The sequence below is a fragment of the Dama dama genome, chromosome 21 (genome assembly GCF_033118175.1).
Source record: "Dama dama isolate Ldn47 chromosome 21, ASM3311817v1, whole genome shotgun sequence".
NCBI lineage: Eukaryota > Metazoa > Chordata > Mammalia > Artiodactyla > Cervidae > Dama > Dama dama.
The window spans coordinates 53,382,417-53,405,024 of record NC_083701.1 but is presented as its reverse complement, the minus strand read 5'-3'; the positions used below and the strand labels follow the sequence as shown (position 1 = coordinate 53,405,024).

Genomic DNA, 22,608 nt, shown 5'->3' with positions numbered 1-22,608 from the left:
CACACATTGATTCTTCCTCTCTTCCATTCATTTTCCAACCTACTCTCATCCGGCTTCAATTCCCATTTTTGCAAAGAAAATGATCTCCACAGTCACTAAGTCACTTAGTTGTCAAAGCCAGTGGACATCTATCTGTTCTCATGCTACTCAGCTTCCAATAGGACTTAACACAGTTGACCATTCTCTGCTCTTGGTTTTCAGGACCCTGCCCTCACCAAGTTTTCCTCCTGCCTTTGGGCTGCCTCTCTCCAGATGTTTTGTTGGTTCTTCATCCTCTACCTCTATCTAGATGTGGAAGCACCACAGGACTCAGTTCCCAGCCTTCTTCTCCTCTTTATACTCTCCCTGGATGATTTCATCCATCCCACGGTTTTACATAGTATGTGAACGCTGAAGAACCCTGGTCCTGATGACTCCTGTGATTTTCACATTCATACATGTAATTGCTCTCTTGACATTTCCACTCAGATATTTAATAGACATCTCAAATTTATTGTTCTAAACTCATTTCTCTCGAACTTTTCCATTCTCAGTAAATGACACCACTTTTGAGCCAGATGTTCAAGTCAAACACCTGTGAGACATCCTTAATTTCTCTTCCTAAAACCTTACCTCATCTCCTCCCCATATTCCACCTATCAGCAAATCACATCAGTTTTATTTTCAAGATATATCTTTAATTGTTCAACTTAATCTCTATATCCACTTCTACCTCCAAATTTTCATCATCACTCATACGGACTATCACAATGGTCTTCCTGCTGCCACTCCTGCTCCTGTACATCCTGCACAGAGCAGACGCAGAGTTTATTAAAAAAAGAATGAGAAAAACCAGATTATATCATTGCCCTGTATAAAGTCTATTAATATTTCTCACTGCTCTGGGAATAAATTCAAACCAACCCTCCCACGGTTTGCGTGGTCCCGTATGAGCTAGCTTGTCTTCCAATTCTCAACCACCTCTTTCCCCCTCACTCTGCTTTAGACACATTGGCCTCCTTGATGTCCCTGTAACATATCAAGCCCTTTTCTGCCTCAGGAACTTTGCCTCTGTTCTTTCTGCAACATTGCCTCCCATATCTTCACTGATTGGCTCTCTTTCATCCATTAACACTAACATTATTGGTATTTCTTCAGATATGTGTTCCTTGCCTTTACCCCCAAACCTCTTGGTCAAAACATCTTTTTTTCTTGGAAGCACTTACCATTATTCAGTTAACTTGTGCATCCGACAGCATGTTCTGTGTCTTTCACAGATAGAATGTAAGCTCCCTGAGGGCAGAATCCTTGTCTGTCCCCTTCACTATTGATAATAGACCTAGCAAGGTGTCTAGGATGAGAGCACCCAATGAGTATTTGTTTGAAGGATTCATTCAACAGCTCTGATTAGAACTCCCTACTATGTGCCACCTACCATTCTAAGTTCTTGACATTTATCTGTGAATAAAACAGAACACAGATCCCTAATATCTTAGTGGGGGAGATGGGCACTAAGACATAGTCAGCAAAAGTATAGTATGTCTGAGGGCATGGCAACCCACTCCAGTATTCTTGCCAGGAGAATCCCATGGACAGAGGAGCCTGGTGGGCTACATGTGACCATGGGGTCGCAAAGAGTCGGACATGACTGTGAAGCAACTGAGCCCACAAAGCTGATTAAGTTCCATGGAAGAATTGTTTCTGGGTGAAAACAGGCTATTCTCCAGTCTCTTCCCTTCGTGTGAAAAGTGGAAAAGGCATGTGCTTTGCACACTTGAAACCTTGGCTTCTAGAGATGAATGATGACATTCTGAGCAATTTACCTCTTTTAAGGCTCAGCTCCCTTAACTGTAAAATAGAATAATACCCACCTCTCAAGGCTGGTGTAAAGAACAAATGAAATAGTACAGATTTGATACTATCTCATCCCTTCCAGCCACCCACCCTCACCCTATTACTCCAAGGGAAGGAGCCAAATGGTGCGGTATCTCCTCCCTCTCTGAACCCCTAGCATGCTTTCAAACAAAATCAACCCAAATTCCTGAAAACACTCAGCATATCTGAATAAGGACAGGGTTGGCCAAAAGTTCGATTGGTTTCTTCTGTTACATCTTATGAAAAACCATGAACAACTTCGTGGCCAGCCCAACATGGGGGCAAACAAGTGTCCGGATAACTTCAGAGCAAACAATCAAAGCTACTTTTATTCAGAAATAATGCTTTGTAAACATTTTTCTAATTGTAGTTTTCATTTATTTCTATTTTTGGCTGTGTTAGGTCTTCATTGCTTCCCACACTTTTCTCTGGTTGTCGCAAGCAGGGGCTACTCTACAGTTGTACTGCAGTACTTGGGCTTGGCCTTGCAGTGGCTTCTCTTGTTGCAGAGCATGGGATTCTAGGGCTCTGGAGCTTCGGTACTTATGGGGCTTGGGCTCAGTAGTTGCACTTTCCAGGATCTAGAGCACAGGCTCAATAGTTGTGGCACATGGACTTAGCTGCTCCACGGCATGTGGGATCGTCCCAGATCAGGGATCGAACCCATGTCTCCTGCATTGGCAGGCAGATTCTTTACCACTGAGCCACCAGGGAAGCCCAGAAAATAATGCTTTTTAAAAGATAAGAGTGGGAAGTCCTCACCTTTTTTGAACAATTATTTCCCCCTCTTTATCATTTAATTCCACTTTTACAGCTCCTACTGTTAAAGATGGAAGGGTGTGCCATCCATATAGTCTTTCTTATCATATGCAGAAGTAAAATCACAGAGAGTTATTTTATAGGAGGATAGAACATTTATTTCAATGGAAACACTAATCTTTATTTTCATCATGCTGAAGTGTGTGGTTACAAATGATTTTCAACAAAACACTATATAGAATAAGCAAAAAATAAGTTAATACAATGTAAACCTTACATACAGTTTCATCAATTACCAGGTTTAGGAACACACAAGCCATTTCAGACTCTGGAGCTACATTTAGTTAAAAATAAACAACTGCAAACACTCAAACCTTATCAACCCCAAGTAAGACACTAAAGAGCTATTCAAGACTTCTTCCAACCCATTACACAAATACATTTTTATTTTTGGTTACAGTCCCCTGCTATGCACAAGACCATTGGAATGCTGTTAACAATTACACATTTTTGAAGAACGGCACAAAGCGAAGCAAGGAGATAGCATGCCAGCCTTACAGAAGCTGTCTTGAAAGTGCAAACTGCATTTTCTCTTCCTGAACCACTAGGATAATAAGCACGGGTACCTCGGACGACAAGGGCAGGGTCACGAACATGCTTTCTCTATCACACCGGTGGGACATTGACTCGAACCAGGCCTCCACGCCTTTGAAGATACCTCCGGTTTTCAACAGGGAGCAGGCTTTCAACTAAATATAGTGCAAATCAAATACCGAGGAGCAAAGAACGACAGAACCAGGCCCGCCACCGGTCGACCCCGCGGCTTCTCCACCGGGCACCGTTCCGCACCGGGTGGGGCAGGTGGGCCCACCCCACCGAAGCCACATCGTCTCTTTAGGTTTTGATGTGCTCGGTGGTGCGGCGGAGCGAGTGCAGGGCCACCACGCAGCAGCCCCGCAGCAGGGCCCCGATGTTGTACAGGGGATCCGTGCCCCCCCTCTGAGTACTGAACGCCCACAGCACCGTGGGGACCACGGGGGCCCCCACGGCCAGCAGATCCACCAGGAAGCTGCGGCTCCAGTAGCGCCCGGCGATGCCCCCCGCGCGGGCCAGCGGACCCGGGCCGTCTGGCCTCACCTCCTCCGCCGCCGCTGCTTCCGAGCCCGCAAAATCCAGCTCTCTCATGAGGCGGTTCCCACGCGCCTCGGGCCCGGCCGCGGGGGACGGGGTCTCCACAGGAGACAACAGGATGGCCGAGTTGGGATTCCGGGGAGTTAAATCGACCACGAAGGCGGAGATGGGCTCCGGGAAGCTATCGGTCGAGTCGTCCCCGGACTCCTCGTCGGGGGTCGCGGCGCTGGAGGAGGGACAGGGGTCCTGCAGCCGGAGCACGTGCCGGAGGAGCTCGGAGAAGGCCGGGCTGTAGGGCACCACGTCGGTCTGCACCGCCCGCTCCGCCACCGCGCGGCGCCCTCCGCGGCCCGCCGCCGCCGCCGCCTCGCCGCCCAGCGCCACGACCTCGGCGCCGGGCAGCTCCGGCTCCGGGATGGCGCCTGCCACCAGCTCCTCCAACACATCCTCGACGGGGGCCGCGCCGTCTGCCCCCAGCAGCTCGCTGTCGGCCCCTTCCTCCGTGGCCGGCTCCTCCGAGGACAGAGCATCCTCCGTCGGCCCCAAGGCCGCGCCGAGGACCAAGCCCTTCTCCGGGGACTCACAGGGGAAGTCGAGGCACAGCTCGTCCCTCAGCGAGCCGCTGTGCGCCATCTCCATGCTCTGCAGGAGCGACTCCAGCTTCTTGTTCTGAATGTTGATGTCCACAAAATATTTCTGAATGCCTTTGTCTTTATCGGCCAGGCTGCTCCGCATCGTTTCGATGACCTGTTTGAGCTGCTTGATCTCCTTCCGGGCCTCCTTGAGGGCCAGCTGGGCCTCCACCCGGTGGCACTCCTCCTCGATCCAGTCCTCGCGCATTCGGGCCAGCTGGGACTTCAGCTCCACGATCTCACTCTCCCTGGAGCCGGAAGACAAGCGAGGCTCAGGAAAAAAAAAAAAAAAGGCCAACTCTGACACCCCGCCTGGAGCCCGTGCTTTCCCACCGGAAACACACAGGTTACGTAAGTTTCGGGGTTTATTTTCTTTCTTTTGAAGATATTAGCCCAGAACTGCCCCCTTTTAATTGTAAAATAGCTAAAATAATAACGGTAAGTAAAATCAGAATAAAAATTTTGCTATGATTGTTCTTCCTCTCCTTTTTCAAGCATCGTGCTTAGTCACTTAGTCGTGTCTGACTCTTTGTGACCCCCATAGACTGTAGCCCACCAGGCTCCTCTGTCCATGGGGATTCTCCAGGCAAGAATACTGGAGTGGGTTGCCATGCCCTCCTCCAGGAAAACTTCCCAACCCAGGGATTGAACCCAGGTCTCCCGCATTGCAGGCATATTCTTTATGGTTTGAGCCACCTTTCAAGCATTATCCTCTGTTTAATACAGACAGACTAGTTTTATTGCACTTTGCCTTATCATGCTTTGTAGATACTATGTCTTTTACAAATTGAAGGTTTGTGGCAACCCTGCTTTGTCAGACACTGGTTAGCATTTTTTAGCAATTAGGATATTTTTAAATTAAGGTTTGTACATTTTTTTTAGGTATAATGCTATTGCACACTTAATAGACTCTAGTGTGGTAAAACAACTTTTATATGTGTTAAGAAGTGAAAAATTTCATATAACTCACTTTATAGTAATTTGCTTTATTGCAGTGGTCTGGAACCAAACCTGCAATATCTCCAAGGCAGTCCTGTACTTAATATTGGAAATTATTTTATTAGAACACATTAGAGTCTCTTAGCCTGCTTTAATCTCCATAGCCTATTCTTTTGTATGTCCACAAAATAATTTGTGGAAGGAAAGTCCATATCACTTTTAATTATGTGTCAAAGGCAGAAGCCAGACTGATAAGCTTTAGCATTGCAAAACAGTTCTAGTCATATTCCAATGATGACTTAAATTTTTTTTTTAAATCATAAAAAGTTACATGTTGCAAGGACTTTATGAAATGTTGATAATTCTCTCTCTTCTCAGGCAAGATGACATTAGACTCATCCTACACTGAAGGGAATGCTTAGTTTCTTCACAGGACAGTATTTCTAGATATTTGTCAAAAAATTTTTTTCCTTACATACAGTTTCTTCCTAGTCAATATAAATGTATGTCCTCATTCTCTCAGTGAATATGACAAGACCACACAGTCAGGCTCCTGAAATACTTGAAGAGATGTTGTACGTATTGCTTCTTTAAGTTTAGGTTTGACTATTCTCTAGTTTCACTGCCTTTCCACACCTCCCTCCCAGAGATTCAAACCGTCCCAAAGATTCCTCAAAACATAAACCAAGACTTCCAGAAAGTAGGATCTGACTAATGTCACCGTCAACCCTGGTCAGAGCTCTCAGAAAAACCACCAAGAAAACCATCACAAGCAGAAAATCTGGCCTGTCCCAAGATGTCAAAGGTCTTTTCTCTGTGAGATAAGATCTCTTAAGCTTGGGCTGTTGTTTTTCTTTTTTTAAATTACCATAACACTTGGCCAAGAATAATGAACCTTTTCCTTCAGCACAGAAATAGCTTGCAGGAATCACAATACACAGGCCATCTACTCTCTGACACAGACAAACAGGGCTTCATAGGGGCCAACTGTGTGTGACCCAGTCTACTGGGAGTACGGCATTGTTCCTGCAAGTGTTCTGTCCTTTAAAAATAGCTCCGCACACACCCAGCTCTTCACGTCAAAGCTAGACACACCCAGAAAAAGCAGAGGGTCCCTTCCAACCCAGGAGGGTTCCCCGAACTCCTGAAAGAGTCAAATCACTCAGGATTATCAAATGACTTTTCTGAGAGCCTGATTTAAGAAATCTGACAAAAATTAAATGAAGTCATTTTTCTTCTTTTCTATAGCGTGGGTTCACATTTCACTTTATGGAAAAAGAAAGCGTTCTAAACCACAGCGTACAAGGAACGCGCATTCACCTCTCATGCAGTCGGCGCTCAGACTCCTTGAGCTTGGTCTTCAGGTGTCTCACCGTAACCTCTTTTTGCTGCAGAGGAGTCAAGTACTGCTCTGGATTTGGGGGTTTGACACCATGATTTTCACCACAGGACATGTACCTTCCAGACCGCCTGAAACAATCCAAGTAAATGAAATATTACTTTTTCTATAAAAAAGAAAAGTCAAGGCACAGCTTAAACAGCTTGAGAAGAAATGGCAGCTGTGTGCTGGGATCTTAAAGCCGAACAGTGAGTGGCCTCACTTTGATTCCTGGGTTCGGAAGATCCCCTGGAGAAGGGATAGGCTACCCACTCCAGTCTTCTTGGGCTTCCCTGCTGGTTCAGACAGTAAAGAATCCGCCTGCAATGCGGGAGAGAACTGGGTTCAATCCCTGAGTTGGGAAGATCCCCTGGAGAAGGGAACAGCTACCCACTCCAGTATTCTTGCCTGGAAAATTCCGTGGACAGAGGAGCCTGGCAGGCTACAGTCCATGGGGTCGCAGAGTCAGACATGACTGAGCGACCTTCACTTCTCCCTTCACTTCAGAAGGGGGACAGTCATCAACCTGCCACTCTTAGGACTGCGCATAACTGGGAAGGTTGGGGGCGGGGCTTTGTCAAAGGGGTGGGGCCAGGAGTGGGAGATTTTCTGTGGCTTAGGGACGATCTCCTGCAAAATAATGCACAATTGTCCAGAGACCCGCCTGTCAGTTCAGAGTAAGAGGCTGTTATGTTAAAGGACAATGAGTGGGGGCAGGAAGGGAGCGAGATGACCTTGGTTCCACACAATGTGCCACTTGCCTAAAGATCTTGATTGTTGTTGGTTGAATTCAGATTGTTCTGATATCAGTCCCCGATGTGAGTGTGCTGATTTGGTGGAAAGTTTCCTTCTTTAGAAGGGAAAAGGGCTGGTCTACTCGCACCAGATAGGGTTTGTAAGAGAGGCGTCCAGTGCTCTGTGAAGCTTCCTTCACTGGAACCTGGCCCCTGTCAGGCCTGGCCGAGAGCGGGACGTCCCTCCTGCTCTAAGAGAGCTGACTGTGAGACCTGGACGCCCCGGAGGAGGAGGAAGGTGGAAGAAGGAGGGCTGGCAGCTTCTTCCCCAATTCAGGACCCGCGCCAAGCCCCCGCATCCGCCCTGCTGGCCCTGAGCCTGCGCTCCATCCAAGACGGCCCGTGCGCAGCATCCAGTTCCCAACTGGCCTGCTAGGGCCCATCTGGATGTGCAGTTCCTTTTTTCTGCAACCTCGTGCCTTCCAGGGACTAATTCATTCCTTGCTTGACCTTCAGATCTCATTTCAATTTCGCTTTTTCAGAGAGGCCTCCTTTGACCCGGCCAAATGGATCCCGTGTCCACCTTAAGACTTTTTTTTTTTTTTTTTTTATGCAGACCGTTTTAAAAGTCACTATTGAATTCATTACAGTATTGCTTCTGTTTTTATGTTTTGGCTGCAAGGCATGTGGGATCCTAGCTCCCTGACCAGGGACTGACCCCACACTCCCCTGCACTGGAAGGCAAAGTCTTTAACCACTGGGCCACCAGGGAATTCCCAGTTCCCAGCTTTTACATAGAATGACAGGTATTTGCAGAATAATTCTAATGCGTTTCTGTCATTAGATGGCTACTGTTTTTCTTCTCCTCTGGGCATCAGCACAGGGACCTCTGTTGTTTATGGCTCTATTCCCAGTGCTTCACACAGCACTGGACACAGCGTGGTCCTCAATAAACATCTGGTGTTTGAATGAACCGGCAAACACACGAATGACCCTTCCCCATTCGGAGGGAAATGCGTAGGACCGTCCTACTGCTGCTGGGCCATTTCTCCTGCCTAACCAGTAATTCCTGGGACTGCTGAACCTTATTAGAAACTGTGGCTCCCGTCCTTCCTGCAGCAGCCCTTGAAGGACTGTTACTGAGTGCGGAAAGGGAAAGAGATGTGTCATATCGCAGAACAGGCAGGGGATTGAGAGCTGGATGCATGCACGCTCAGTCTCTCAGTCGTGTCCGACTCTTTGCGACCCCACGGACTGTAGCCCACCTGTCCTGGTGGATTCGCCAGGCAAGAGTACTGGAGTGGGTTGCCATGCCCTCCTCCAGGGGATCTTCCCGACTCAGGAATCGAACCTGACTCTCCTACTTGGCAGGCAGAATTCTTTACCACTGAACCACCAGGGAAGCCATCGCGAGTTATATATATATATATATATGTATATATATATATATATTTTTTTTTTTTTTCTTAAAGAGAAGCTTACAAGTAGGACAAGCTAAGAACCATGGGCCGGGAGACAGACGGCACTCACCTCATGACAGGACTACAGTCACTTCCTTTGTAGGAGCCAGAGTTGCTGCTGCTGGGGGAAGAAGGCGCATAACTGGGGTGGATGTTCACGGGACTCAGCTGGTTCCTGCAAAGCATGGCCAGAAGGTCCTTCTCCCGCGGGGAGGGTGGGCTGTTGCCAGACTTGTAGGACGAAGCTCCATTGCTCCGCCCATGGGGACCTCGACTGGGAGAGAAGCATGAAGCTTGTTAGAATCCCTGGGGCCGGGGACACCCAAGTGCGAACGTTCTATTCCTTCTTAAACCTAGTCACCACCGAGGAAATCCAACCTATAGGGTTGAAAGGGGTCAACCCTATAATGATTAGAGCAACTTGGCTTTATGAGCGCCTTCTTCCCACCTGCCCGAGATATTTTCTCTCCTGTGTTGTCAGCACAGGGCTCCCTCCCTCTGCTGTTCTTTCAAATAGTTTCTGACCATAAAGCTTGTTTTGGATTAAACCCAGCTGCCTGCTAAGGCATCGTTTACAAACGATGTAAAAGGTTGCTTTGGTTTAGTTTCGTTCCAGAGGCTGTTTTAAAGATGTGGCGTCTATTTCAGTATACCTGTTTCTACTTTAAAATATTTGGGTTTCATTCATGTTGGGTCAGAAAACTGGGGTGGATCATTTGGAGGATCAGGGAGAAAGAGTTTGCCCACAAGGAAGAAGGAAAAACCAGGACAGATAAATATAACCCACATAAATGTATCATCTATAATTTTAACCACCTATATGTTTTCTTTTTCTTTCTACTCCCAATGACTTGTGGTTCTTTTAGTTGCTGAGTTGTGTCCAACTCTTTTGGATGCTGTGGACTGAAGCCCACCAGGCTCCTCTGTCCATAGGATTTCCCAGCAAGAATACTAGAATGGGTTGCCATTTCCTCCTCCAGGGGATCTTCCCAACCCAGGGATGGCACCCACATCTGCATTGGCATTGGCAGGTGGGTTCTTTACCACTGAGCCACCTGGGAAACCCCCAATGACTTAGCATGAAAACCTTTATCATTGAACTGCTGAAATATTACCCCTTTTCTTTCCCTGCCTCTTGTCTTGCCCTCTCAGCAAGGAGGCTGTCCCTCTGGTGAAAGCAGCTTTTCCAATGCACAACTTGAGTGTTACTGGCCTCCTCAAAGCCATTCAGCTTCCAGAAAAACATCCAGACTCCGTAATACAGCTCACAAGGTCTGATCCCATCCCCACACCACCGCATTCAACCCATCCTCTCTCTGCCCCTCTTCCCCCCTTCCCCTGCATTCCAGACAATTTAATTTCCTCATGGTCCATGCTCTCCATCATCCTTTCAATTTTGAACTTATTTTCTCTATCTAGAAGTTCTTCTGCTCCCTACTCTGAGCCTCTGGATACCTCCTACTTCAAGATGGATGGGAACCTTCTCCAAGCAGCCTTCTCTGGACTCTTCCTCCTCTAGGCTGGTATAGTTGCCGTCCCCTGGTGCTTCCCACCCCGCTGTGCAGACTTCACCATGGAACTTGTCATAGTGCATCACCATGGTGGGCTTGTCTGTCCTTCCCACCAGACTAGGGCGTCCTGAGGGCAGAAATATAGCTTGTGCTCTTACATCCTCACTACCTCCCAGCACAGGTAGGTTCTCCCTAAATGACTCCCTAAGACAATTAGGGTTAGGGTTAGGGTTAGGGTTAGGGTTGAAGTCCTGGCACTGCCACTGACTAGGAACTTAGCAAGTAAGCCACTTACTATTGGGGAGATATGATAACTTTCACAGAGGTGATGTGGAAATAAAGAATGCATGTTGAATCACTGGATAAGCTGTTAAGGTCAATTCAACTGCAAGGTACTATTTTTGGATAATCTTGTTTGAACTTTCCTGTTAATCTAGTTCCATAGATTTGACACTCCCTAGTGTTAGGAATGGGGCTTCCCAGGTGGCACAGTGGTAAAGAATCTGCCTGTCAATGCAGAAGATGCAAGAGATGTGGGTCTGATCCCTGGGTCAGGAAGATCCCCTGAAGAAGGAAATGGCAACACACTCCAGTATTCATGCCTGGAGAATTCCATGGACAGAGGAGCCTAGCAGGCTACAGTCCATGGGGTTGCGAAGAGTTGGACACGACTGAGTACACATACATACAAAACAGTGTAAGGAATGGGCTTTCTTGGTGGCTCAGTGGTAAAGAATCTGCCTGCCAATGCAGGAAACGTGAGTTTGATCCCTGGGTCAGGAAGATCCCTTGGAGAAGGAAATGGCAACCCACTCCAGTATTCTTGCCTGGGAAATCCCATAGACAGAGGGGCCTGGCGGACTAGAGTCCATGGGGTCGCAAAGAGTCGGACACAGTGACTAAACAACAACAACAACGCAATGTAAGGAAGCATCTTAAGAATGTAGAAATTACTTAAATAGGATAGTACATCTATGTCATGAATATATCTTGATGACATTACAAGGAAGTAAAAGGGAAAACGATACTCTTCATAGAGCAGGGCTGCTTTTTGACAGTCTCTCTTTGCAATTTTGATTGCAAGTGTATCCAACAGACACATCTCACTAAGAAACACGAATGAATGTCAGTGTAAGTGTGTGCACTTGGGGTCTACTTGGCTCCAAAATTGCAATTACTTAAAATCTAATACAATTTGAACTAGCACTCAACCCAGTAAATCACATATAAATGAAACATCATGAAATTCTAAAGTTAAAAAGTTCTTTCCTTTTGAAATCATCCAAATGGACTCTGCCTCCTTTTTTTGTGTGAAAGGGGACACTTTATATGGAACAGATGGGCTGATGGCTTTGTGACAAACCAACTTCAGCAACTCTGTGGTAGGGGCGGGGCAGGAAAGAACATGTTCTCTGGCTTGGGAGGTGCTTCTCTCTGCTTTACTTCTAAGTCTGGCACCAACTGGCCTGACTATTTTTTCATGTGGCTATGAGAAATGTGGAGGGTTAACCATTACAAGTTAGGAGAAAAAGTAAAGCGGTACCCCTCATGTTGATCCAGGGAATTCTTCACCAAGAACCTTCTGCAACCCAAGCTCTGTTGCAAGGGTTTTATGAACATTGTTTCACTTAACTTTGACCATCACAGCAACAAGATTTATGACAGTAAGGCTAGTCAGATGATCACTTTCTTTTTTATATTACGTGAAGTATGGAAAGTACTCAAGTTATGAGAAATAAATGAAGCTCAGCAGGGGGGAAAGGGCTTTCCAGGTGATGCTAGTGGTAAAGAACCTGCCTGCTAACGCAAGAGATGAAAGAGACTCATTTTCTATCCCTAGGTTGGGAAGATCCCCTGGGGGAGGGCATAGCAACCCACTTCCGTATTCTTGCCTGGAGAATCCCATGGACAGAAGAGCCTGGCGGGCTACACTCCAAGGGGTCACAAGGAGTTGGACTCACTGAAGCAACTTAGCACACATGCAAGCAGGGGAAAAAAGAAAAAAACTGGTCCAAGAACTCACAACTCAACTGGGATTTAAATCCAGGTCTCTTAACTCTACAGATATGACTCCAGCTCTCCACAAATGGAATATATTGTTTTAGGTTTGTAAACAGGTATACTAGCTACTGGCTAGGTATGCGGTTATTAACCTGAAGAATTCACCACCAACTTCTTTAGTTTGGTGCTTGCACTAAGATGTATGATTAGTGACATACAAATTAAATAAGGTGAGGATTTTGTAAGAACTCATCTGCTATACAAAATAAAGCAAAAACTCTTCAAGCTATCAAACACTACTCAAGTACAATCGAGTCTTGAAATATATTTCAGGAAATGAGTTACTAGACTGTTTGTAAGAGCTAACATTTAAAAAAGAAACTGCATGCCTTAAATGATCAATTCTGTCCCTTACATTTAGTTTAGTTCAAATGCTAACTTATGTGGGTACAAACTCATCATGGATGATGATAAGAAAAAAAAACAAAAAAACATTTCAGTGGAGAAACAGGATTCCATGCTTGTCAAGGCCGTGCACAGGCAAATTTGATGCCGCCTTCCTTGCCCTCCCCAAGTCCCTTGGTTTGGTGGACAAGATGAATGCAGTCCACAGAGAGAGAGAATTCTGCTACCCCATGCCCCTTCCTGCAAACCTGAACCAGTAACTGGAAATAAGAGAAATGGGGAGGTGAAGACGGGATCCTCATAAAGTGCCCAGGGAAATTTCCCTTCCCCAGCCCTTGCCCTTTCCTTCAGGTAACATCCTCACCCTTGCCCTCACTATCTTCATCATCATTGTTACAGGCTGAACAGTGTCCCCCTCCAATTCACAGGTGGAAGCTCTGACTCCCAGCACCTAAGAATGTGACTGTATTTGGAAATAGGGCTTTAAAAAGGGTATTTGTTAAAACAATGTGCTAGGGTGGGCCTCAATCCAATTTGACTAGTGTGCTTATAGGAAGAGGGAATTTGGACACAGACACAGAAAAAAGACTATGTGAGGAAAGAAGGACGAGATGGGCATCTACAAGTCAAGGAGAGGGGCCGCCGCAAGAAGCCAGTCCTGCCAACACCTTGATCTTGGATTTCCAGCCTCCACAATAGTGGAAAGTGGATCTCTGCTGTTTAGAGCTCCTCAATCTGTGTTTTTTTTGTTATAACAGCCTGAGCAAACTGATATGATAATCGCCATCGCCATCACCACCACCACCACCATCGGCCACAGCAGCACCAGCATCTTGCCCGTTCATTAGTACTATTTTTATCACTACTGACTAAAAATAACCATCTAATGACTCTTTTCCTGAGTTCTGGGCACTGTGTTAAGAGGCTTCCCAGGTGGCGCTGGTGGTAAAGAAACTGCCGGCCAATACAGGAGACGTAAGAGACAGAGATTCAATCCCTGTGTCAAGAAGATCCCTTAGAGAAGGGCATGGCATCCCACTCCAGTATTCTTTTCTGGAGAATCCCCATGGACAGAGGAGCCTGGTGCACTAGTCCATAGGGTAGCAAAGATCTCTCAGTTCATTTAAATCAGGAAGGTAAATGCTATTATCACCCCATTTTCCAGAACAGGAAACTGAAGCTGGGAGTTCTGGGTCTTTCTTGTACCTAATAAATGATAGATGCTCAAGTCAAACCCAGGCCCATCTGACTCCAAATCCTGAGCTGTTTTTTTTTTCTTTTCACTTCTAGGTGCCTCTAGTCAGATTAGAGTTTTGGTTTAAGAAGGAGAATTTCTCAGAAAGACCAGCAAGGTGGCTTCTTCTAAGAGGAGGTCGTTTGTAAATCTTCCAAGTTTTGTTTGTGAAGTGTGAAAGTGTTAGTCCTCCAGTGTGCGGCGACCCCATAGACTGCAGCCTGCCAGACTCCTCTGTGGGTTGCCGTTTCCTTTGTTTGTGAAATCACCCGTCAAAAATATTCTCTTCAGGACTTCCCTGGTGGTTGAGTGGCTGAGATGCCTCGATTCTATTGCAGGGATGTGCTGCATGCTAAGTCACTTCCGTTGTAGGTGAATTTTTGCCACCCCATGGACTGTGGCCCACCAGGCTCCTCTGTCCATGGGATTCTCCAGACAAGAATACTGGAGTGGGTTGCTGTGCCCTCCTTCAGGGGATCTGCCCAAACCAGGGATCAAACCTCTTATGTCTCCTACATTGGCAGGCAGGCTCTTTACCACTTCAATTCCTAGTCAGGGAACTAGATCGCGCATGCTGCAACTTAAGATCCCATACATGGCAATGAAGATCCTGTGTGCCACAACTAAGACCCAGCACAGCCCATAAATTAAAAAAAAAAATTCTCTCCAGCTCCACCTGTCCTTCATTTTCCCCACCTCTTCACCAAATGTTCCCGCTAGCCTTCCTCCCAGGATCTAATTCTCCACAGAGAAAATTCATTTATTACAGGAGGCGTGAATCAATTCAAAGGAGTGTGTGTGTGTGTGTGTGTGTATGTGTGTGCAGGCACTAAGTTGCTTTAGTTATGCCCGACTCTTTGCGACCCAATGGATTATGGCCCACCAGGCTCCTCTGTCCATGGGATTCTCCAGGCAAGAATACTGGAGTGGGTTGCCATGCCCTCCTCCAGGGGATCCTGACCCAGTGATGGCACCTGCTTCTCTTAAACTCCTGCATTGGCAGGCGGGTTCTTGACCACTACCGTTACCTGTAAAGTCCAAAAGGATCATAAGCTCTTTAAAAGTTTAGCGTGGATACCAGGAAAGATTGAAGGTGGGAGGAGAAGGGGACGACAGAGGATGAGATGGTTGGATGACATCACCGACTCAATGGACATGAGTTTGAGTAAGCTCCAGAAGTTGGTGATGGACAGGGAGGCCTGGCATGCTGCAGTCCACGGGGTCGCAAAGAGTGGAACACGACGGAGCAACTGAACTGAACTGAACTGAACCAGCCCATCCAGAGGAGTTGTCCTCAACACATGGTCCTCTAGAACACACAGATTACGTGAAACACCTGCACCATTCCATCCCAGAAATCTACTGATGGTGCTCTGTCTGTGCCTGGGTCAGATTTTTAAAAAGTGAGCACAATGGACAGAACACTTGCCTATTTCAATTTCCTGTCTATTAAGCATATATTTGATTTGCACATAATTATATTAAGCTATTTTATGTTTAAAACATCAATTTTTCATCACTGAGGGAATTCATGGGTTCCAGACTAGAATATTTTCTCTAAGTCAGTCAGTATACCTGACATACCTTGGAATTTAACGACAGACTCAAATCCCTTTGAAATGCTTATTAAAATTGGTTTGCTCTTCAGGCCATTTCTTTTTTCTTTTGTTTCTCTGTTCTTTGATGCCTTGCACCATGGGTATGTGCTAATTCCTTGAATTGGTGAGGTAAATGGCTTATTCTCAGAGCAAGCCACATCTGATCTGTACAGAGAATGTTTATATTCTCATCCTGTGATCCCAGAGGCACTTTATTTCCAAATTACATGGTATTTGGAGATAGAACAATTGTTCTTCACTGCAGACCTCACTATTTAGTTACAAGTTTGTCTGGCTTCAGCTTTGTTTTTAACAATAAAACTCTGCACTGTGGGCCTCAGATCCCTTTATAAATACATCTTCTGCTCACCCAGGAGAAGTGGGAAACATTTGCTTGCTCAGTCCTGGAAATGCAAGCAGTTAGAAACTAAACAGCTTTTCTCCAGAAAAGGGACCTTAAGAATCATGTGGTCCAACCTCCTTCTTACACATTTGGACATTGTGGCCCAGGACAGTCAAGGGACCAATCACCCCCAGGGTCATGTGACTCACTCCATCGCTTTGTTCAGGTCCCTGCCCAGAGCTCACCTCATCACAGAGTCTCCCAGAACCAGCCTGTTCAGAATATACCACACACTCTGGGTCTCTGTATCCTTTTTCTGCATGTTTTTAAAAAAATATTTATATTATTTACATGCATAATCTTTCTCTCCTAGAACAAATATAGTTCTCCTAAGTTTTGTTTACTGCCATATCTCTAGAAACTGCCTCAAAATAGATGCTCAATAAATTCTAATTGAATAAATGAGGCTACAGATGGCAGCAGAGAATCCTGGGGCTGACAACCTGTCCCACCAAATGTGAACGGTGGCCCCCTTTTTCCTCATGGTCCTTCTCTCCCCCAATCCAAACAGCACCGATGGCAAGCTGATGTTTACTGTGCTTCAAACACAGTAAACCCACTTCACTCAATTAACTAATTTAACCCTAACTATAAACCCTCAGGGCTTCCCAGGTGGCTCAGCAGTAAAGAACCTGCCTGCCAAAGCAGGAGATGTGGGTTCAATACCTAGGATCGGGAAGATCCCCTGGAGAAGGAAATGGCAACCCACTCCAGTATTCTTGCCTGGGAAATCTCATGGACAGAGGAGCCTGGCAGGCTCCAGTCCATGGGGTCACAAAAGAATCAGACACGACTCAGCAACTAAACAACAACAAATAAACCCTCCAATGTGGGTATGCCTGTCACCCTACTTTCCAGATGAGGACACTCAGGCACAGAGAAGCTGAACAACGTGCTGGGGGGCCACAAGGCCTGGGGTTGGTGGTGCTGGCATTCCAAGAGCCCACACAGGTCACTATTGTGTTAGACTTCTTCTTTTGGGGGGTGGGGGGCATCACAACCTATGAACTTTATACCTTCTTCACCCCTTCCCCAAGTGAATATTGGGGGTGGCCCAGAGGGTCATCATGCTTCTTTCACAAAAAGGAAGCTCAACTAGAGGCAAGAAAGGGTGAAGTCAGAGGCTTTGCGGCCAAGAGGACAGATTCAAGAAGGGGTAGCCTGGGTGGGAAGTGGGAGACAGCCAGCCTGATCCCCAGGTGAGCACAGGGTCGGGGCCGGAGGAGCAGGGTTCCCCGAGCCGGGGACGGGATGAGGGGGAGCCCCGCATGGACGCACGCGGGGCCAACCACGTGACCACGGCAGGTAAGGCTGGGCAAAGTACGAACCGTGAATCACTGAAAAACGCCACCAACCCCAAACCCATTCACTGAAGAATCATGAAATGGAAATGGACAGCAGTAAAGCCAGGTGTCTAGGAAAACAGGTTAAGGACAGGTAAGCCACCCGTGCATCGCGTCTTAACGAGGACAGAGCCGGAGCTGGAGGCGGGCCTACTTGCGTGAGAAAGAGGACCGCTTGCTCCCGGCGGCAGACATGGGGACCTCAGGAGCCGAGATGCTGCCGGTGCTGCTCGAGGAGCTAAAATCGGCTTCACTACCTGAAAAAACAAAGGCGGGGGAGAAGCATGAAGGGCAGGAAGCTCGCAACCCGAGAGCCCGCTGGCCGTGCCCTGCCCGCTGAGGTCCCCGGCTCCTGCGTTTGCACACGGACGCAGCACGTGGCGGGGATCCAGCGCTCCCAGGCTCCCAGTGTTTTCCTCAAAGCCGACGAGAGGAGGCGCAGGCATGAAGACGGCGCCGCCTAAACACAGCCTGGAAGCACCGGGAGGCCGGTTTCACAGACGCCGGGCTTCCCGCGGACGAGCTGCGGTCACCCGGTCGGGAGACAGCGCCCGCCGCTCCCTACCGGTTCCCCGGGCGCGCCCGGAACATGAACGCCGCGACCCCAACGTTTCGGCAGCATGAAAAGCACGCTTGTCAGCCCCAGAGCGGTTTTTCCAGGAGAGTTTATCTTTCGACTTTGCAGTCGGCTAGCCATACTTGAATTTGGCACGTTGGGGTCTGGAGATAATCAACCGGCTCGAAATAGGAGGAAAGCCAGCGCTCCAGATAACAGCTCCAAGCCCCGCTATCTGATCCTCCACTTCTCTGACCGCAGCTGCAGCTTTTCTATGAAGAACACAACCTTAACAGAACAGCAGGAACTTAACATTTCCAGAGAGCTGTGAAAATAGTTCACAGTGACCAGTGATGAACCTGTGAATGATAATTGAAATTTGAAACCGCAGTTTTTGGGGGTGGGTGCAAGGGTTGTTTATTAGTTTACAAAGATCACAGTACGTTTTAAGTACAGACTAGGGTTCAGTGTATAATTGAAAACATGCTGTGTGGTGGAATAATTAACATAAATTCATTTTTAACAAAACAAAGTTTTGAAATAGTAATAATAAAAACATTTCATGGATTGCCTGGAAGTTCGGGGGCGTGGAAGAGGTAACAGGACAACAGGAAGAAAAAAAAGAGGATTTTTTTTTTTTTTTAAGATGAAATTCCAAATGCTTTTGGAAAAATCAATCGAGGTACACAATTTTATTTGATCTTGTTTCTCAACTCCTATGCCACAATTTGTGACTCTTCTGGCCTAGAACTGAGAACCAGATCACATTTCTGATTGAGGAAAATATGAATAATCTAAATCCCTTGAGTTTCTGATAGGCAGTGACTAGTAATCATTTATTTTTAATTTAATTTTATTTTTTAGGCTGCGTTGTGTGCATGTAGGAGCTTAGTTCCCCAACCAGGGGTCAAACCCATGCCCCCTGCTTTGGATGCACAGAACTTTAACCACAGAAGTCCTGATGATTGTGACTCTTTATTGAGAACCTACTAGGTTCCAGGCCCTTGTTCAGGATTCTTTCTATTCCTTGACATCTTTGTAAGGCAGATATTAATCTTGTCTTCTACTGTTGAGGAAACAAAAGCTGATTTATTTGCCTAAGGCTTGTGGGTGACGAATTCTGTCCAGGACCAAATCCCCATGCTACCCCCGTGATAACATGTCCCAAGAAGACCGTAAAAGAAGCGGGAGCTGGGGAGGTTCCTGAATAAACTACCATCTCCCTGACAGCCAAGATGAGCCACGAGGACAAGAGGCGGTCAGAGCAGCCCACTGGTGAACAGATGCTCTTACTGACAGCGTGTTTTGGTTTTGCTGAAGGGGGAGGCAAGTAACAGCAAGGCAAAGAGAAAGATCCCTTGTCTGATTTCTAGGACCTCTTGGGAAGGTCAGCCTCTTCTGGAAAAGAGATCAGGAAGGACCCCTTAGGGCAGATGACAGCTGTGAATCCCAGCTCCCAGCAGAATTCTGGGAGGATTAAGGTAGCAATTTATCAGAACCGGGGCTGGCTATTCCTTCTGGATTTCAGAGACTTTGTCTAATGATGTAATGAACTCCCAGAAGCTCCTTGAACTTAATTAGTTGCCTCTGAGTAATGCGTTGGCTAAACTATAGTATTTCACAGTTTCAAGGACTCATGATTGGTAATGCTACCCAGGAACACAGTAGTCCTGACAGTCTACTCCAACTTTGTCTGCTAGCAAATTACCAGGTTGGTTATAAAATGATAAAGGTGGATGATTTTCAAAAATAGGTCCTGTGGTTGCAGTCATCAGGGGTAAGATATTATTTTCTGATGTAAAATTATTACTCTGAGACACCCAATTTTCATTCTTTAAAAGGTATGCAAAGACCCATCAATATAATTTAACTGCCTGCATAAGAATAGAAATTCTAGAACAGAAACAGACGTTTGCTGAAAATCCATTGTTATTTAACGATGCCTCTGACCTGAAATTTGTGTTTGTGTGTGTGTGCTAAGTTGCTTCAGTCTTGTCTGGCTCTTTGTAACCCTGACCCCATGGACTGTAGTCTATCAGACTCTTCTGTCCATGGGATTCTCTGGGCAATAAAACTATAGAGTAGGTTGTCATGCCCTCCTCCAGGGCATCTTCTTGCCCCAGGATCGAACCCACATCTCTTATGTCTCCTGCACTGGCAGGTGGGTTCTTTACCACTGGCACCACCAGGGAAGCCCCTCTGCAGTAATTATGTACCCTGAACTGAAGGGACCACCTTGTTCTAAATTTATTGCTACTGGTACTCAATATATTGACTTGTTAGTGTTTGCAAGGCCTTAGGGCACTTTGATCCTGTGTTTTTCTAACTTATTTTGTGCACATCAGAAAGAGACTGAGAAGGCCCATCCAGGGTACAACTGTATTCAGGACTATCTGAGTAATATTATAGTGAGGAATGTAAATGCTACTTACCTATTTTTGTTGATGACTTTTAAAAATATAAACTATTTACAGTTTCCTTATTGTTATGTAAAATCAATGCACTCTTTTTAAAAAAGGTATATACAGAAAAATCAGTTTTACTATGGCATCTGAATATATTCTCCCCATTTACTAAACAGGATAACTAAGAGGACAGCTGGAGACCTGAAAACCTCTTATGTATCTATTAGCTGCAACAAAGATACCAAGAAGGAGAGGCACTCTTTATGTATTCCCTTTAAACAGTGTATACAACTAGGTGATTGCAGGGGGTACTGTATGTAGTTCAATGCTCTTGTGGGTTACTAGAATCATACAAAGAGAGTTCCTAACCTAAAAACAAAAGCCCTGAGTCAGGCAGCCCAGGTTCAAATCCCACCTCTACTGCTTATGAGCTGGAAGACGTAGTAGGCACATTACTTCACCTCACTCTGCCTCGATTTCTTAATCTGTAAATGGAGATTGATAATCATAGCACCCGCCTCACGGGGTTATTGTAAGCAATGAGTATCTACCTCCTGTCTCAGAAAAACACCTGATCTGTTGTAAGCACCCAATACATGTTAGCTGTTATTATTACTCTGCAGGACTTAAAAAGACAACTTTTATTATACTATGCATTTCTTTTGTGGAAGATTTAGAAAACAGCAATGATCCAGAGGGGAAAATATAGTCTGTAATTCCATCACCAAAAAATAACCTTTTGGTATATAACTATTCAGCATTCATACTTAATACATTATTATGTAACCTAATTGTTTTTCTTTTAATATATGAATAACTTTACAACATGGCACATTTTGTTTTATTGAATCAATGAATATGTAGGCCACGTCCATTTTTCTATCATTAATAGCAAACATTATGTACCAGAAACCATCCTGAGCATCTTTTACATGTTAAGTCACTTATTTTTCATGACAGGACAGACTCTATGTGGTAGGGACAGCTATCAGTCCATTTTAGAGATAAGGGAGAGAAACTGAGTGACACATAGCAGGTGACACAATAAGAATAAGATCCAAGAGGGAAACCAAGCTGTCTAACCCCAGAGCGCCTGCTCTTAAACCCACATGGGCTTAATGGGTACCCTTGAGCATACAGATTTACATTCTTGTTTAATTATTTCCTTAGAATAAATTCCTAAAAGTAGAACATTTAAACCAAAGTGTATACTCATTTTGAGACTTTTAATATATATTCCATAGGAATCTTTTGGATGGCATGAGGCTAAAGCAGGTTTGAGGGACAAGGAAGTATTTGCCCCCATCTGCTGGTATGTAGACACCTATTGATAAATCTCTGATGTCACAGGGACTGCTTCAGCAAAGCACAGGGAAAAATATTTGGCCACTGAAGAGCTGTGCTTGAAAAGCTGAAGGGAATTTTAAAATGTGCATATCCAAGTCAATATCCTCATCAATACTGTCTTCGATCAGGTACTGGGGTAGGTGGAGCAGGACCCCAGGACTGAAAGGGAGGATGCACTTGATGGCCTTTGAGATACCCTGCAATGCTGATATCCGGTGATCACACACCCTGGGCAGCAGACAGCACCTCCCGGCCATAAAGGAGCTGCACTTGCCAGCCTGCAGAAGCTCTGTGGGTTTTTGTTCAGTGGTGCTGCTGGATCCTCTTGAGAGGCCTTACTTTTATTCATAACCTTAGGGTAATGAGCATTCTGTGCATGTGATGGTAAGGCTGGGAATTAGAGAAGGAAGGGAAAATGGAAACAAAAAATATGGGCAAAATTTACTGATAACTAGATGTATTTTTTTTTAAACACTGTCTGTGATCCAGTCTCTTAGGACGTTATTATTTTTGCCTGCTTTCAGGACACTGTGGATTCCTCATTCATCAGAATATCACACAGGCCTCTGAGAACAGAGAACTCCTAACGTCTATGAAGTGGTAATAACACCATCCTAAACCACTGCTTCAAGCAGCCCCAAACCTTCCTTTATCCTTTGTTACCACAAAACAATCAGATTGATTCAGATTGGGCACCTATATATCCACCTCAAACAGAATCAGCAAATTAAAAAAACAAACCCAGACCCCCATCAATTCATCTTCCCATCCCCTGTCCCCACACACAGATACACAGATCTTCTATTTAAAGGTCTCGAGGGGAGGGAGAGGAGCCATTTTCACTAAGGCCAAGCAGCACTATTAAGAAGCAGCTGGAGCAGTGGACATGTGTAATTACAGATGAAGCTACTCCAAGTC

The 22,608-nt window shown here is 45.9% G+C and overlaps 1 protein-coding gene across 8 annotated transcripts in view; it reads right to left on the bottom strand.

Annotated features, from left to right (window-relative positions):
- Nucleotides 1-2,761: 2,761 nt before the first annotated feature.
- SYBU (syntabulin) overlaps nt 2,762-22,608 on the bottom strand; it is a 79,600-nt gene continuing 59,753 nt past the window's right edge. For all 8 annotated transcript variants that reach the window (XM_061123589.1, XM_061123592.1, XM_061123590.1 and 5 more), the window contains 4 exons: nt 17,537-17,639; nt 8,958-9,161; nt 6,636-6,785; nt 2,762-4,624 (listed from right to left, as the gene is read on the bottom strand). In XM_061123589.1, the coding sequence (XP_060979572.1) occupies nt 3,508-4,624; nt 6,636-6,785; nt 8,958-9,161; nt 17,537-17,639 (1,574 nt within the window). In that variant the 3' untranslated portion in view covers nt 2,762-3,507. The remainder of the gene's footprint in view (nt 4,625-6,635; nt 6,786-8,957; nt 9,162-17,536; nt 17,640-22,608) is intronic.